General features: G+C 40.3%; 1 protein-coding gene across 15 annotated transcripts in view; it reads left to right on the top strand.

Annotated features, from left to right (window-relative positions):
- The window catches only part of SLC8A1 (solute carrier family 8 member A1), a 455,708-nt gene that overhangs the window by 364,402 nt on the left and 74,269 nt on the right, over positions 1-17,037 (top strand). For all 15 annotated transcript variants that reach the window (XM_070477313.1, XM_070477302.1, XM_070477360.1 and 12 more), the window contains one exon: positions 2,376-2,475. In XM_070477313.1, coding sequence (XP_070333414.1) covers positions 2,376-2,475 — 100 coding nt within the window. The remainder of the gene's footprint in view (positions 1-2,375; positions 2,476-17,037) is intronic.

The following is a 17,037-nucleotide window of genomic DNA, read 5'->3' as shown; positions in this document are numbered from 1 at the left end:
AAGGGAGGTTTTGTTCAAGAGGACAGCAAGGAGAGCCAAAGATGGGCTCTAAGAGACTGCTATCTGTGGAAGAAACCACGCTTTGTTTGAAAGAGCTCGTCAATCTGGTAGAAGCAAAGCCTTGGCACTGCTAAAAACGAGGCTTTTGTTTGGAGGGACGTTGGTAAGCTCTCCCCGTGGAACATGCGATTAATAAGCTCTCATGTATATGTAGTCATCTTCTCAAGATCCTAGGACACTTGACTACAATCTGCAAGCTGAAGGTAGAGTGCCTATAATCAGAGAGTTTGTCATCAGACAAAAAATTAGATTTCTAGTTCTCTAAATGAGAAAATTCATTTTTCAGAAGTTAAGCAAATGGACCTTAGGGTGAGCTTAGGACTTTGAGGGGAAACTTTCCATCTGTTCTTAGCTACTTACTGAGCCCTCATCCCAACTCCCATCCCATCTCACTCACATGGTCCTCCCTCCTAGAAGCCCCCCAGTAGAGGTGCACCTGCATTCTTCAGTGGGATGTGTGAGACATTCCTGAGGCAATATTGTTTGAGGTATTTAACTGTTAGAGAAGATTCTCTTGTCAGTTACTCATCCCCCAGGTGATGGGATTCTCAGCCTTGGTTTTAGAATAAAGAGGGTTCCTTTGGAGAGACCTGTCACAAGTTTCCATCATATTTAGGAAAAGTCAAGGTCACTTCTTGTTACCTTCTACAGAGAATTTTGAATCGGCATCAACCATGACACTTGGAGGACTTAACAAGATTGGCTGAGTCGAGAGAAAAGTCAGAGGCTTGTCATGTGCTTCTAGTTACGGCAGTCCTGATGATGACAGCTATTATCAGGGGCACTAACAATTGTAGATACAAAGCTGGAGGCCGAAAGGTCACCACCCTAAGGAGAAACAACCTGGCAAAGGATGATGTTGAAAGTACAGAGTGGGCCAGTTGGAGATGGGCCCTTTCAGTTTATTGTCCTCTGAATATTTTGCTTCAGTTCCAGTGACAGTTGTACTACCATACTTGACATTCTGATGTGGCTTTGGCCTTCCGGATGGACCCTTCAGATCATATTTCCCTTCCTTTCGATTAGCTGATAACATGATCTCTTTCTCTCTCAAACCTTAGTCAATTCAGGGACACTGCCTTAAACATGTACAGGTTTTGACCTAAGACAAATGATATGTGTTTTCTGCCTCTTTGCAATGAGTGGGAATTCGAGGAAGCTCTGACAGTAAGTGTGGGCGTGTGGTAGACTAGTCGGGTGGTAGTCTCTTTGGGAAGAATGGCCTCAAGTCCCAGAAGTGACCCTTCTCCTTGCAGTTGCTGTGATTTGTGGTAGTGCTTTGGGTGCATCTGCTTCCTTAGTTTTCTTGTGAATGCTTGGCTGCTCCTGTTGTTCCATGAACTGACATTTATGTGGAAAGCTAAGAGTGCTAATTGTACAGAACCAAGCTTAAAACAAAAGTCTTAAAGAAAAGAAGAAGAAAAAGAAGAAGTGACTCAGTATTAGTAGAGCAGTGGAAAATTTAATGCAAGGTCGCTGCAGTGTGCCATAAACCATGGGCCCCAACCTCCAGGATCTAATGCCTGATGATCTGAGATGGGGCTGATGTAACAATAATAGAAATAAATGCATGATAAATGCAATGTGCTTGCCTCATCCCAAAACCATTCCCACCCTAGTCTGTGGAAAAAAAATTGTCTTCCATGAAACTGGTGCCAAAAAGGTTAGGGGCTACTGCCCTAAACCACACAAATTGACCTTTTCTTGGCTTTTCTCATTTGCAACAGAAGTCAGGTGAGATGAATTCTCTAATAGCCACTGGTCTTACATAGAAGCCAAAGAAAAATCCATTTATTGATGATCATACAGCAGCAGTCTTGAGACTCTGGTGTTTGGCTGCATTTCACTGATCAACAAAAATATAGTAAGAATAGATTTTAATTTTGTAATCTCTCTGCCACTTCTGGATGTTCACTGATAGATAATGCTGAGCAGGGCATAGATAAACTCAGTTGCAGACAGCACACTCTGGATGAAGCCAGGAGAGAAGCAAGTTCATGAAGCCTCCAAGAGGAAAGGATGGGCTTTGCAACATCCTCTATTCTAACCACTGAGGCTATTCTTCCTTGGCCCTTAGGCATTGAAAGAGGCTTGTATTTGCTACAAAGAAGTTTCCATTTCAGGATGTTTCCAAGTCAGGACTGTGCTTGTTTGTATAAACATAACAGTGTTTGATGTCAATACTGTTGTTCTAAGCCTAACATCTGCTACCCTTTATATAACTCTGGGGTTTCAAAATCAACCAGGTCTGAGATTTCCTGAGGCCTTAACCAACCCAGCAGCCGTTATTATCTGATTCTTTTCAACCTTTCTAGAGTACCGTGGACAAACTGATTAAGAAGACAAACCTAGCCCTGGTGGTTGGGACGAACAGCTGGAGAGAGCAGTTCATCGAGGCGATCACTGTCAGTGCTGGTAAGTGCCTTTCTGTGAACATCATGAATGATAATGTCATTCATTGCAAGCTGACTTTTCCTGCCATAAACACTTGGTCTATGTCAAAGCACCAAAGATTCTCTGTGATGAAATTAAAAGAGAAATAAATGTATTTGTAGCATATGTGCACATTTTGGGGACAAATTTAGAGTTTATAGATGAAGTAAATGTCTTCAGACAGAACTTCCTTCTCTGTCTACATTGCGTCTCTCTCTCTGGAAATAGACAAGATAAATTTAAAGCCTTCACATCTCAAACTCATGGATAGCCAATCACAGGGCTTTGTCTGGAAAATTTCTTGAGAGCAGGAGAAGTGGCCAAGTGTAGGTCAGAAAGGAAGCAGCAATATCATTGTTGAGCCAGGGTGATATGAAGACCCTTCACCGCCACCATCTGCATCATTTTAAACTCTCTTCAACAGTGTCTAACATTAAGTGTTTGCACTGGCTCTGGATATAAAAATAGAATCACATTCTGTTTCTTCCTGTATACGCAAAGTGCAGAGTTTTATTTAGGAAAATCCTGCAAAATGAAGTGTGCTGCAAACACAAGAAGCCAGACACCTGAGGAAATTAAATTCAGAAAGATGTATCTGTTTCATGTATCGCCAAGCCTTGTCCATTCTCTGTGTGATGGTGTAAAGGTGGAGGAAAGCCCCTTTCAGAGATTCAGGAAAGTACCACCATCATGGTTTTCAGGTCTTCTGCTGCATTTCCACTGGTTCTTTCTCTTTAAAGATCCTTGCAGGCTCATCCTCTACTGTTACAGTGAGTGAACAAAACTAGAATTTTCTAAGTAGTGATTCCCAGACTGTAAAATATGGAAACAGCGTCACTGGCGATTGGGTCATGACTTCTAACACAACCCCCTCTTTCCAATCTGCCAGAGAATAATTTGACAGATCTCCCAAATGCTGTGGGAACAGAGGGTGGTAAAGGAATGTTTTTGCCTGTTTATTAATAGTACTGTTTATAATCACACTTCGGTTTCTTGCAATGAAGTCCGCAGTGGAAGTTTATGAACAGTAAATGATGAGTAATTGCATAGGGGAGTAAATTTGAAATTTACACATAAATTCCAATGGAGGTGAGGGACTCCCTGTGTTATTCTTTTTGGACTGCTGTCACAAAATACCAGAGACTGGGTGGACTTGTAAACTGCAGAAACTTACTTCTGCCAGTTCTAGAGGCTGGAAGTCCAGTGTGAGGGCCTGGTAGATTTGGTGCCTGGTGAGAGCCTGCATCCTGGTTCATGGACAGCTGATTTCTCACTCTGTCCTCACATAGGAGAAGAGATGAGAGAGTGCTTCAGGGTCTCTCTTTTTAAAAAATTTACTGCATTATAGTTGATTTGCAATGTTGTACTAGTCTCAGATATACAGCAAAATGATTCAATTATACACATACATATATTCATTCTCTTTAAGATTCTTTTCTCATACAGGTTATCACAGAATTTTGAATAGAGCTCTCTGTGCTCTGCAATAGGTCCTTGTTGGTTATCTTATATATAGTAGTATATGTATATTCATCTCAAGTTCCAAGGGCATTAATCCTGTTGATGAAGACTTTATCCTGATGATTATATCATCTTCCAAAGGCTGCACTTCCATATACCATCATATCAGGAATTAGGTTTCAACATACGAATTTGGGAGGGACATAAACATTCACTCTCTAGAACTCCCTCAATATGGCTTGTATTTTTTTCTGTAAATCTAAGATTAATATCTGAGGCATGGGAGTTATACTCCTTCTCAGAATACAAATGAAAAGGACAAAGATAACTTGAATAAGACACTGTTGACAAGGCCAGTGGTGGAAGATACTTTAAAATAACCAAATTATTTTATGGACTTTGACATATCAGAATTGAAACATTAAAAGCAGCATAAGTCTTAATGGATCATTTCTAATAGTTTCCACACTTCGTTTCGCTGCAGATGTATGAGCATTTAAATGATGATCATGACCTGGCCTTATTCATTCATTCATTTTTCTATATGTCAATCATCATTCTTGGTGCAAAGGATATGACAGTGAATAAAACAGACAAATATTCCTACCTACATGAAGCTTACCTTCTAATGCAGGAGATAGCAGATAAGTAAAATAAGAAGTCAAAGTGTATGTACAATGATGAGCTTATCATCAGAACAGCAAAGCTGTGGAGGGGGATAAGAAGCTTGCCTAAGGGGCTGCATTCCTGCTGAATTTGCTTTTCTAGCAGTAGGGTGGTTTTGTGTTGATTTATTGGCACATTTTTGTAACTTTCAGGGACGAAGGTAAACATTTTATGGCCGAACTATGGTAATGGAAAAGGATGGTTTTAAACAGCAAAATGATTATGCTGCAAAGTTGTATTTTCGCTCCTGGTCAGAATAGGTATACAGAGAAACAACTCTAAAGGTGCTAAGACTTTCTCAAAGGGGAAGATTTTGGTTTGACAGCCCTTTCTTATGTTGAATTAAATCCTCTTGAAATCTCATGAGGTCAGTATTATGACTATCCTGACCTTTGGGAGGAAAAATCTGAGCCTCTGAAAGGCAACTTGGTTTTGGAAAGTAGCCCAGAGCCCTGATCTACCAAATACTAGTCCAGTGTGCTGTCCACAGCTCTTGAGAGAGAAATGTCAAAGCAAGGAAAACTGGTCCTCCCCTCTGGCTCATGACTTCCTTGGCTTTGTCACCACTGCTGAAACTGTTTTCAGCACTTAGACGATGGGGCTAAGTCCCCTCACATCCTTTGAAGAAGTGTTGATGAATGAAATGCAAAACCTCTCAAGGATTCTTATTTATCATGTAATGTATTATGTTTAAGTTTCTAAATGTATGCTTGGGAACAAGACAAAAATTGCTTAGAAATTTGCAGGCTGCTGGGTAAAATTGACCTTCTTTACAATTTTGAGACAAAATATCAGAAAGGCAAACTGATAGTTTATAGGCATTAAATTACATGAAGGGCAGTTAGGAAGCTCAATAGTTGTCATTATGATTAAATTTAGGTCTCTAAAGAATGTTAATATTCTTGGGTTGTTAAATAGACAATAAAATTGGTAAAGCAGCATTTCTTGACAACAGAATTTTGTTGAATTTTAAGATTTCATGGCTAAATAGTTGAGAATCTGAAAGAGTTGCCTTATTAAAAATGTTAAATTGCTGTTAAACGGCTCTACTGAGAGGTTTTTTCCCATGCAATTTTCTGTGCAAAATTGAAACGATCTATCTTCCTAAACAAAAATAATAATTTTATAAATTGAATTTTGCTTGTGTTTCCACTGATTATATTTAAACTAGTTTCAAGGCAACCCCCAGCAGTCTTTTGGTTCTGGGGGTTGAACCCCTACCTTCACTGAATTTCATAGCTCTGTCCCTAGATCTCCCAGGACCATAATGTTTCTGTAAACCGAGTTCTTGTAGTTCAGTATTTGAAGAGTTAAAGGACTCATTTGATTCCAGGGACTAGAAGGGGATTATACAGTCACGTCCCTGAAGTTCTCCTTCTGTCTTTCCCTGGACAGACTACCAGGAGTGTGGCCCGCAGCACTGAGGTGCCCATAAAAATTGGCAAGACAAGTCAGGTACCATTAGGTGGTATGAGCTGTATTGGCAGATGTATTTCTAAGGGAACCCAGCATTCACTGTGTGTCCAGTTTAAATTTGCCCCAAGGCCACCTTCTTCCTAGTGTCTCTACCAAGACAGGAATGAAGGGTTGGCTTTAAGAAATCATGGAGCAGCTGGGCTACAAGGGAGAAATGTGTCAGGAAGAGGGCAAAGGTTATTTGGGTAAAGAGAAGCAGAATGCCAGTGCCAATTCCATAGCCAGCACACTGCTTTTATTCCCAGCAGCCTTGGGAATAAAGGGCAGAGGGGTGACAAGCCTGGTTTTGGAGTCAGATGCGTGTTTGTGTCCCAGACCTCCAACAACATCCTGGATGACTCAGAGAGGATCGTTGTTGTTTGGTCACTCAGTCAGGTCTGACTCTTGCAACCCCATGGACTGTAGTCTCCCAGGCTCCTCTGTCCATGGGATTACCCAGGTAAGAATACTGGAGTGGGCTGCCATTTCCTTCTCCAGGAGATCTTCCCAACCCAGGGATCAAACCAGCATCTCCTGCATTGGCAAGTGGATTCTTTAGCACTGAGCCACCTGGGAAACCCTCTAGGCAGATTATTTCCCCTCTAAATGTTAGTCCCCTTATGTGGAAAGTGGAGAAAACAGCTCCTCACTCATGGAGTTGCTATAAGGACTAATCAAGGCAACATGTATTTTCACCAGAACCAACTTTTGCGTTAGGATACCACAGTTGGTTATCTGGGAGGCAAATCATCTTGAATATTCTATGATAAAGCTCTTAGAGGAAAAAACATAGGCAGAACATTCGATGACATAAATCAGCGCAAGATCCTCTATGACCCACCTCCTAGAGTAACAGAAATAAAAACAAAAGTAAACAAGTGGGACCTGATTAAACTTAAAAGCTTTTGCACAGCAAAGGAAACTATAAGCAAGGTGAAAAGACAACCCTCAGAGTGGGAGAATATAATAGCAAATGAAACAACTGATCAAAGATTAATTTCCAAAATATACAAGCAGCTCATATAACTCAATACCAGAAAAACAAACAACCCAACCAAAAAGTGGAGAAAAGACCTAAACAAACATTTCTCCAAAGACATGCAGATGGCTAGCAAACACATGAAAAAATGCTCAACAACGCTCATTATTAGAGAAATGCAAATCAAAACTACAATGAGATATCACCTCACACCGGTCCGAATGGCCATCATCAAAAAGCCTACAAACAATAAATGCTGGAGAGACTGTGGAGAAAAGGGAATGCTCTTGCACTGCTGGTGGGAATGTAAATTGATACAGTCACTATGGAAGATGGTATGGAGATTCCTTAAAAAACTAGGAATGAAACCACCATATGACCCAGCAATCCCACTCCTAGGCATATACCCTGAGGAAGCCAAAATTGAAAAAGACACATGTATTCCATTGTTCATTGCAGCACTAGATGCAACAACCTAGATGTCCATCAACAGATGAATGGATAAAGAAGTCATGGTACACGTACACAATGGAATATTACTCAGCCATAAAAAGGCAGATGAACTTAGAACCTATTATACAGAGTGAAGTAAGTCAGAAAGAGAAATATAATATCATATTCTAATGCATATATACAGAATCTAGAAAAATGGTACTGAAGAGTTTATTTACAGGGCAGCAGGGGAGAAACAGACATAGAGAATAGACTTGTGGACATGGGAAGAGGTGGGGAGAGGGTGGGATAGTATGGAAAGAGTAACATGGAAACTTACATTACCATGTGTAAAACAGAGAGCCAATGGGAATTTGGTGGATGGCTCAAAAAACTCGAACAGGGTCTCTGTGTCAACCTAGAGGGTTGCAATGGGGAGGGAGATGGGAGGAAGGTTCAGGAGGGAGGGGATATATATATATACCTATGGGTGTTTCATGTTGAGGTTTGACCAAAAACAAACAAAATTCTGTAAAGCAGTTACCTTCAGTTAAAAAATAAATTTAAAAAAATAACCAAATTTTGTGGAAAGTCAGTCAATTCAGTTTAATTACTAAAAGGGCTACGTGACTAAAAACACTGTTGATCTTTTCATTTTATGTTACACATGCCATTTGATAGATAAGAAAACTGAGATTCAGAAAAACAACGTTACTTGCACAAGAACTCAGAACTGGTAAATGTCAGTGCTGGGATACATGTTAGCCTGAGATTTTCTTCTTTGTGGAAGTGCACACACTCACTATGCCTGAGAACTGAGTACACACTCACCTGTGCACACGCACATAGAACGTCCATATACATACTTATACAGATGCACACAGACCTGTATGTGTGTGTACAAATACATGAACATAGAGACACACATATATAAACATGTGCATGCATACAGACATGCAAAACACAGGCACACAGAGACTGGCACAATCTTTGGCCTATATCTTTATTCTTTTGGGTAACTGAGGAGCAGATTGAAATATGAAAGTTTTTTTTCTTAATATTTGTTAAATCCCTTTAAGCTCATATTTCTTTAAGGAAAGGCACCTGTCAGTTCCCTCAAGGACAGAGGAAGGTGTTTGTTTCCCTGGGTGCATCTGTAGCCTTCTGCCTACTAACTGGTCACTTTCTTTGAATAAAATCAACATACTGCCCTCTCTTTTACCTGATCATCTTAAGTATCCAGTACTAAGGCTTCCTAGGCGGCTCAAGATTGTAATCAGAGACCCAATGTCAGTTAAATAAAGAGGTGGAGGGGTCATCGTTTCCTACCAACCCAGTATGGAGACTGGCTCAGTTTGGCTGACGCTTATGCCATCAGTCCTTCCCCATGTGTTATATAGAATAATAAGTGCACTCAGATAAGTTGAATTGTTTAATGGCAAAAGCTGTCACCTCAGTGGTGCCTCTGAACAATAATTCACTTGACAATTCTGTCAACCTGAAGACTGATCCACTCTTAAGTCCTAAATAATAAAAATGGTACCTCAAATGAGTTTCCAGGGTTGCTGTGCCATCTGGTCTAAGCAAGAATCCTTTAACATCTCCTCTATTATTGAACATCATTACTTAGAGACACTCTCATTACTTAATGTATAACCTGTGGGTCATATGGAAATCCTATTTAAGCAGTTGAAGAAACAAAAAACACTGCTAGCTCAGATTTGACACAGCATTAGTTTGACTGTGAGGCACTCAGAAAAAAAAGGGGAGAGGCTGTTAGGGATTGGGAATTTTCTTTTTGTCCTATTTCTTGTGTGACTATAAAGAGTCTTAGTTATTCTTTATCTAAACATAGAAGCTGACTGAGGTTCATGAAAAAAAGATGAAGTGTCATGAGAAATAGTAGGTACAGCTGCCTTTAAAGAAGTTGGTCAAAAAACTGTGTATGAAATTTTGGCTCACTTTCTGCTTGAATAATGCTATCCTCTCTACTCTGTCAATGAAAATAATCAAAACAATCTATAATTAGAAAAAGAGGTTTTTTTTTTTTTGGTGCTTAAATGGCATTTACTAATAAAACACAATAAATCATAAAAGTCTTTCCAACTTTTTGTTTAAGATGGGAAAACTTCTTACACAAAAACATAGAGCAAATCTAAACCATGACTATTTTAAGAGGTGCTCTTACTGAAGAGAGACTGTAAGGCCTGGAACCCACTTAGTGACCACCTTGCTACATGTCAGTCAGGAGACACAGTTGGAAAGATTAATTCTGGTCACTGCAGAATCCACCAGCCCTCTAATCTTCAATTTCTAAATATGGGAGTGAAACTACTGTTGGTGGAAGGTTTCTGCGGATCTGAGAGAAGTTAGATCAGAAATAGCCCAACACTTATAAGAACAATGCTTCCCAAACTTTAATCTGTATGTGAATCTCCCAGGGATCTTTTTAAGGTGTGTATTCTCAAAAGCACCGGGGGAGGTATGAGATTATGGATTTCTAACAATTCCCAGGTGATGCTGCTCCTGCGGGTGCCTTGATTTACCTCTGTGTTTGTATCAAACGCTCCTGGTATTAGAAAGAGATGTTTTGTACCTGTGCTTTGAGAGATAGGCTGTGGTCAGCTCCCCTTAACAGGCTCTGACCTAACTACAGGAATGTGCCTGCACAGAGGAGGCTAGAGTTGTCTGAAAGTGACCTTTGCTTCATTACGATGCTACGACCTCTGCCCAACAAGGGATTTGTACTCTATCAGGCACAGTTCTGGCCAGGTGCAAAGGAGCATAGAAGATTGCACATGCCCCAGCTTACCCTGGCTGTTCTAGAAATCTCTACCCCTTTCCTAGAGCCCCAGTGATGTACCTGCCTCCTACCTCTAAGGTTGTTACTCCCCTCGCGGAGGTGCTTTTTTTTAAAAAAAATTATTTATTTATTTTAATTGGAGGCTAATTACTTTACAATATTGTGGTGATTTTTGCCATACATTGACATGAATCAGCCATGGGTGTACATGTGTCCCCCGTTTTATCTGAACCAAACTGAGAACTATAGCCCAGAAGACAGCTTCCCAGGTTACTCTGAAAAAAGAATTAAGAACATTAAACAAGTCAGGGATACATTTCATCAAGGTTTCAAGAAAAAAAAGAAACAGACCACCTACATAAAGAGTCGGTTTGGCCTTGGCACCTGGGAAGTGAGTCTTATCATCAAAGGACCAGCATTGGAACCCCAGGAAGAGGGGCATTTAATCTTTATTTTTAACATGGATGTTCTTTACTGCTGGTCAGTGTGCCCTTTTCTTTAATAATTAAATCAGACATACAGTGTTTGTGTAATAGGCCACAAACAGGTTAGGGCATTGGAATGATAATCTCTGTTTTGGGAACATGGCTATACTGAAAGGTCCTCTGAAGGACCCTTGATTATCAGCAGTAAATGTCAATTTGCTTTTGATGATACTGCTATTTCAAATTTAGGGCTCTAGCTTTAAGCAAATGAAATATCTGCCTTAGAGTACACATTAGATTAGTTGGGTAATTGCACCATATTGGCCAAAGTTCATTTAAGACATCTAATGTTTAAGACATGCTGTCTAATGGCCACATTAAATTTAGTAGCTGCTCTTCTTGCTTTGAGTTAGATATCAGGAAAGTAAAGCTTATTTAACTTTTTATCAGTTGTTCAGTTGCTAAGTTGTGTCCAACTCTTTGTGACTCCATGAACTATAACACGCCAAGTTTCTCTGTCCATCACTATCTTCCTGAGTTTTCTCACACTCGTGTCCATTGAGTTGGTGATGCCATCCAGCCATCTCATCCTTTATCACCTCCTTCTCCTCTTTTCCTCAATCTTTCCCAGCATCAGGGTCTTTTCAAATGAATCAGCTCTTCGCATCAGGTGGCCAAAGTATTGGAGTTTCAGCTTCAACATCAATCCTTCCAATGAACACCCAGGACTGATCTCCTTTAGGATGGACTGGTTGGATCTCCTTGCAGTCCAAGGGACTCTCAAGAGTCTTTTATCAGAGCCCCTATCAAAACTACTCTCATGGATTATAAGTTAATCATAATTTTAATTTTTACCTTTAAAGTATAATATATGAAAAGTTTTTATCTTTCTTTAGAGTTAGTTATTATTCATGATGTCACTTCCTATAAAGAAAGCATGATAAATTCCTACTTTAAAGAAAAGTTTTGGGGTTTTTTTAACAAATTAATTTTTAATTTAATGTTTTCTTATTTGCTTTGCCATCAGAAAGCTTAACTTTTTTGTCCAAGTATTCAATATTCACTCAAGTCTTGTGTCAGAAAGTGTCCTTTATTTCTGCTTTCTTTAGATATTTTGGTCCTATTTTATCTTAAAGTAGTTTAGTTTATTAACAGGTACAGATCTGCCTAAGTCCTCTTAGAAATAGAAAGAATCTAAATTAAAATATTTTTTAAACAACAAATCTGTCATTTTTACTACTATTTCTCTAGTATCCAGGACAGTGTTTGGTAGTGAAAATATTTATTGAATAAAGAGTGATTGAATTTCGGTGGGAAGCAATGCTTTTCAATCTACATGTAACTGGATTAAAAGCCTGTTTTCCCTGGTATCATACTGCCATGTCTGATCTAGAAAAAAATCTATATAAACACACACCCTCACATGTATCTATATGCCTTGTTTCAAAGTTCCAGGCATATTTTTAATTCATATATAATAAATACACATCCACAGAACATGCAGATATACATATGCATGTAATGGTACACGTAAAATAGATTTATTTTTGTGTATGCAAATTGGATATGCAAATCCATATTTAAAATTGCATTTTCTGTCTGTTTCCTTCGTGGGATTTTAGTGTTTTTTGGCTAGTTATCAGGGTCTGAATTGAGAAAGAGGAAAAGCAGAGGGCGTGAGGGAGAAAGATGACAGTAAGTTCCAGAGAGAAACTTGAATATCTCCCATAAATAGGAGATATTAAGGGAGATATTCTAGGGCCATATTGGTAGGTAGACGAAGCAAATCTCTGATATCAATCAACCTCAAAATGTCAGTGGTAGCAGAATAAAATGTTGAATCAAGTAACTCCAACTGTTAGTTTCAGAAAGAGGCAGGCTGGCTGCACAGGGGTGAGAGAACAAGAAGAAGGTGGGAGAAACAAGCAATTACTTTTCTGCCCCTGGATATGCTTTAGCTAATATTTCTGAAAAGAATATTGACTTGTTGGGATGTTTTTCTCTTAAATTGCTTATTGCAAAATCTTGAGGAAAACACTGTATAGAAAGGCTGGGGAGTGATTCAGCGCTCTTATTTGTAAGCCTGGAGTCACATCCCTAATGCAGCTTTTGTCTGGAGAGGCAGCAGCTCGGCTCTGCAAACAATGCGCCATCACTGGGTCCAGAAGCTCTTTTGTTGGATTCACTGCTGCAACGTGAATACAATTTTAGTTGTTGCTTCCAAACCAATGCACTTGGCATTGGGGATTGGGGGGAAGGGGGGGCAGTGGGTATTCATCACCAGGCGGTAGCCGTTGTACACTGTTTGGGGTGGGGGAAAACATTTCAGCATAATCTGAAGAGGTGGAAAAAGAGAAAGCATAACCAATTACCCCCCTCCAACACACACACAGAGGCAGAGGAACCTCATGAAAGTGACTTGCAGCTTTAATTCTTGCTGTTCACAGCCTGCTCTCTTGATAAAGACCTTGTCATTCTGACTCCTGCAACGAAACGCCACTTGCCTGAACCAACAGGCTTCAACACAACCCACCAGCTCATGTCTCTTTCCTGCCTTGCCTGTGCACATCTGTCTGGGTGTTGTCCCTCTGTCCTGAGAAAACATCTTAGACCAGAATCCTGGTGTGGACCTGGAAAGGAGCTTACTGATCAGCAAGTCTAACCTCACTTTTTTTAAATTTTTTTTTTTTTCCCAATAGATAAGCAGCTGAGACCAGAGAGGGAAAGAATTTCCTGTAAGGTCACACAGAGCCTATTTTAGAATCCTAGGTACTTGCTACACCGCACAGCACTGTCTCATTCTTCTTTCTAAATTGACATTTATGGAACCAGTGCCTTTGTCCTTAGCCCAAGCCTGTCCCCTAATACATCACCTAAAGTCTTCTGGACTACTTGATGAGGAGATGCTTCAGGATTAAGTGAAGTAAAGACCACAACTTTCTTGGGCCAATAATCTGCAGTCTCCAATGAAGTGAAGGGTCCCACTCTTGATGAATAGTCATTTTGTGTTCACACCAGCCTCATGGCAACCTTTCTCAGTGAATATTCATTAACCTATTTATGAGATAGGGAAACAGAAGTTAGGATTCACACTTGGACCTATAGGTTCTGTTTCTAAGGTTGGTCTTCTTTACCTCTTGTCACGTGTGTGCATCCTGGAATCTATGCCCACTCCATCCATACAGTGTTTTCCTCATACTTTGCTCTTGCCTCAGGGCCTATGCACAAGCTGTCCAACTCTTTGCGACCCCATGGACTGCAGCGCGCCAGGCTTCCCTGTCCATCACCAATTCCCAGAGCTTGCTCAAACTCATGTCCATCGAGTCAGTGATGCCATCCAACCATCTTATCCTTTGTTGTCCCCTTCTCCTCCTACCTTCAATCTTTACCAGCATTAGGGTCTTTTCCAATGAGTCATCTCTTTACATTAGGTGATCAAAGTATTGAACCTTCAACTTCCACATCAGTCCTTCCAATTAATATTCAGGGTTGATTTCCTTTAGGATTGACTGGTTTGATCTCCTTGGTCCAAGGGACTCTCAAGAGTCTTCTCCAGCACCACAATTCGAAACCATCAATTCTTCAGTGCTCAGCCTTCTTTATGGTCCAGCTCCCACCCTCATGCATGACTACTGGAAAACCATAGCTCTGACTATACAGACCTTTGTCAAAACCACCAATGGACAGACAAATCTGATTGTCAGCACTCACCTTAGGCAGCCTACCCTTTAAAAGAAGAGTTCACATACAAAGAATGAGATGCTCATCTGAATTCTGCTAATGAGACAATCCCATTGTCCAAAACTGACTTCACCATCAATAAGCTTCTCACTTCTCTTAAAAAGTCTCGTTTATCTTTTCAAAATCACCATAGAGAAAGTTAGCTGAGGCTAGCCTTTTTTTCTAGGAGAAGAATCTGTGAGATGCCCAAGCACATGGAAATCATAGAAGACTCTTTGCGGTCTGTGTGGGGCCCTGTTTCCTGGGATCTCATTGAAAATCACAATAGAGAGAGAAGGGACCAGGAAAAAGCAGATGAGGTGCACCTTGAATGCTTGCCGTCACTTTGTATTGTGCAAACTGAGGCCATGATGAGGTTTCTAGACTCAACTTTCACCACCATTTTGCTGGCAGATCAACTCACAAACACCCCAATCAGAAAAAAGTTCATTTCCTGAGACCGGGAAAGCAATCACAGAGGAGGGGAGTTGTCTTTACTGAAGAGCTGACTAGAGTCCATTCCATTTGCTATGCAGAGAAATTGATGTTTGCCATGGCATAAAGAAAATCCCACTTCCCAACAAGGCTGATATAAACCACTAGGAGATGATTTTCCCAAAGATTAAAAGAAAACCAGACTCTTCAGGAAGAAGAAAGGAAGTAGGGCCATCCATTCATTCCCTGAAAGAGCATTCAGTATTTTATCTATGGTATCATATGTAGGGGGTTATTTTAAGGCAGGAAGTTAACTTCCCAATTACAGTGTTCTTAAAGCAATGCCAGATGGGCTTAGATTTTTATCAGAATGGATTTTTGCTGGACAAACTACAGAGATGTTTCTCTCTGAGAACAATGGGTCACATAATTACAATAAAGTGATGGAAAGAGTTTAAATCTCATAAGCAAATCTTAAACTCTGAGCCTTGGTTTCTATATCTTTAAAATGGAGAAAATAATACCTACTTTACTAGGTTGCTGGGAGATTAAGTGGGATGTGTGCACTGACCCATATACGTAAAGATAGGCACTCAGTAAGTGAATCTGAATTTATAGTTTAATCACAACACCATCTTAAGAGAATATAGATTGTCTTTGTACTCCTTCCTCTTCATGTGGCAGCCTTTGATACACATCAACCCTTTATATAAATTTCAACATTTTCCTGGGACGTAATATTGATTTTTGTTGTTGATGATGATTACAGGGTTATTGCTGCCCAAACAGTTCCTCCAAGGCTCAGCTTCCCACACTCCAGGAGGCTAATTCAGACACAGCTGCTGATATTTACAGAGTATTATCAGAGCCCTTGGGCCAGTCTTGGATTCTGGTGTGCCCACATCCTACCCAGTTTAACTAAAGCATTGAAACTAGCAGGAAGCATCTACACTTGCTGAATATCATTTCTGCTTGTTGGAGGTTTATTTCTTAGCTCCTCAAGTCTGCAGGCAATATGCCTCTCTATTGCAAGAGCCTGAGATTCTGTTAATCCTACAATCAATAAAGGGTAAGAGGACACTCTGAATTTCAAGATTCTTAGTCTGACTTGAAGTGATTTTGCAAAAGTAGAGCTTCCGGCAAAACCACATGTGACTAATTATGTCAGCCCACAATCATTTAGGAGCACTCAGTTCACATAGAAGAATTCTTAAGAGAGAAAGAGGCTAAGCAATTGAGTTTCAGTTTTAAACTGATTCATTTGGCTAATAATCAAACTTGTATGGCGCTGGAACTCCTTAGTGGATCCGTTTTTCATCTTGACAGTGGCCACATTTGAGGAGAAATATTTCTGTCGCATTAGATATTTCTTGTGCTGTGTTAACCATCCTAACAGGATCCATAATGGCCTAAGCTGGTAGGCATTCTGTTCTTTGTGAAAAACATCACCCAGGGCCTCATTTGTTTCAGACAGGGTTGAAATTTATGCACAGAGAGTGAGTTGCCTTCTAGTGTCCCTTTCAGTATTATCACACATCACTGTCCCTAGGCCCCCAAATATGGGCTGAAACTAGTACTGGTCCTGTGAGGGCAGAATGGGCCATAGCTGTCTCAGCTTGAAAGTATTATTGGGTTGGCCAAAAAGTTCATTTGAGTTTTCACATTATATCTTATGGAAAAACACAAATGAACCTTTTGGCCAACCCAATAGATAGTGGAGATGTTTAACAGGACTTTTATAGGCATCCTCTCCATCTGAAACAGGCCAGAAGTTCAAGTCACAAAGCTGCAGAAGTCTTGAACTCATAGATCTTGCCATATGGTGTTGATATCCAGTGTATCTCTCCAAGGAAATAGACCAAAAACTCCAAGTTCAGTCAAGTTTCTAGAGTAAAGGACACACTCCTAGATATGAGTGTCTTAGGCACAGTTGATTCTAGACATGGGGTCTCCACAGTCAATCTGGTCCCACGAGCTAGTGAAAAAGGGCCTCTCAATGTATGACTAGGCTTATCCTCAGGCCTTTGGCTGCAAAGATGAGGGCAGTGAGACTAGAGACCACCAGTAGGACCCACAGCCCCCTCAAGGACAGACAGCTAGCCACACCAAGGGATTTTGTCATCATTCAAATACATTCAAGAATGACACTTTCTAGTAAGAGTTGGTGT

The sequence above is a fragment of the Odocoileus virginianus genome, chromosome 2, assembly GCF_023699985.2.
Source record: "Odocoileus virginianus isolate 20LAN1187 ecotype Illinois chromosome 2, Ovbor_1.2, whole genome shotgun sequence".
In the NCBI taxonomy this organism is placed as follows: Eukaryota; Metazoa; Chordata; class Mammalia; order Artiodactyla; family Cervidae; genus Odocoileus; species Odocoileus virginianus.
The sequence above is the reverse complement of the archived record's forward strand: the minus strand, read 5'-3'. Positions and strand labels throughout refer to the sequence as shown.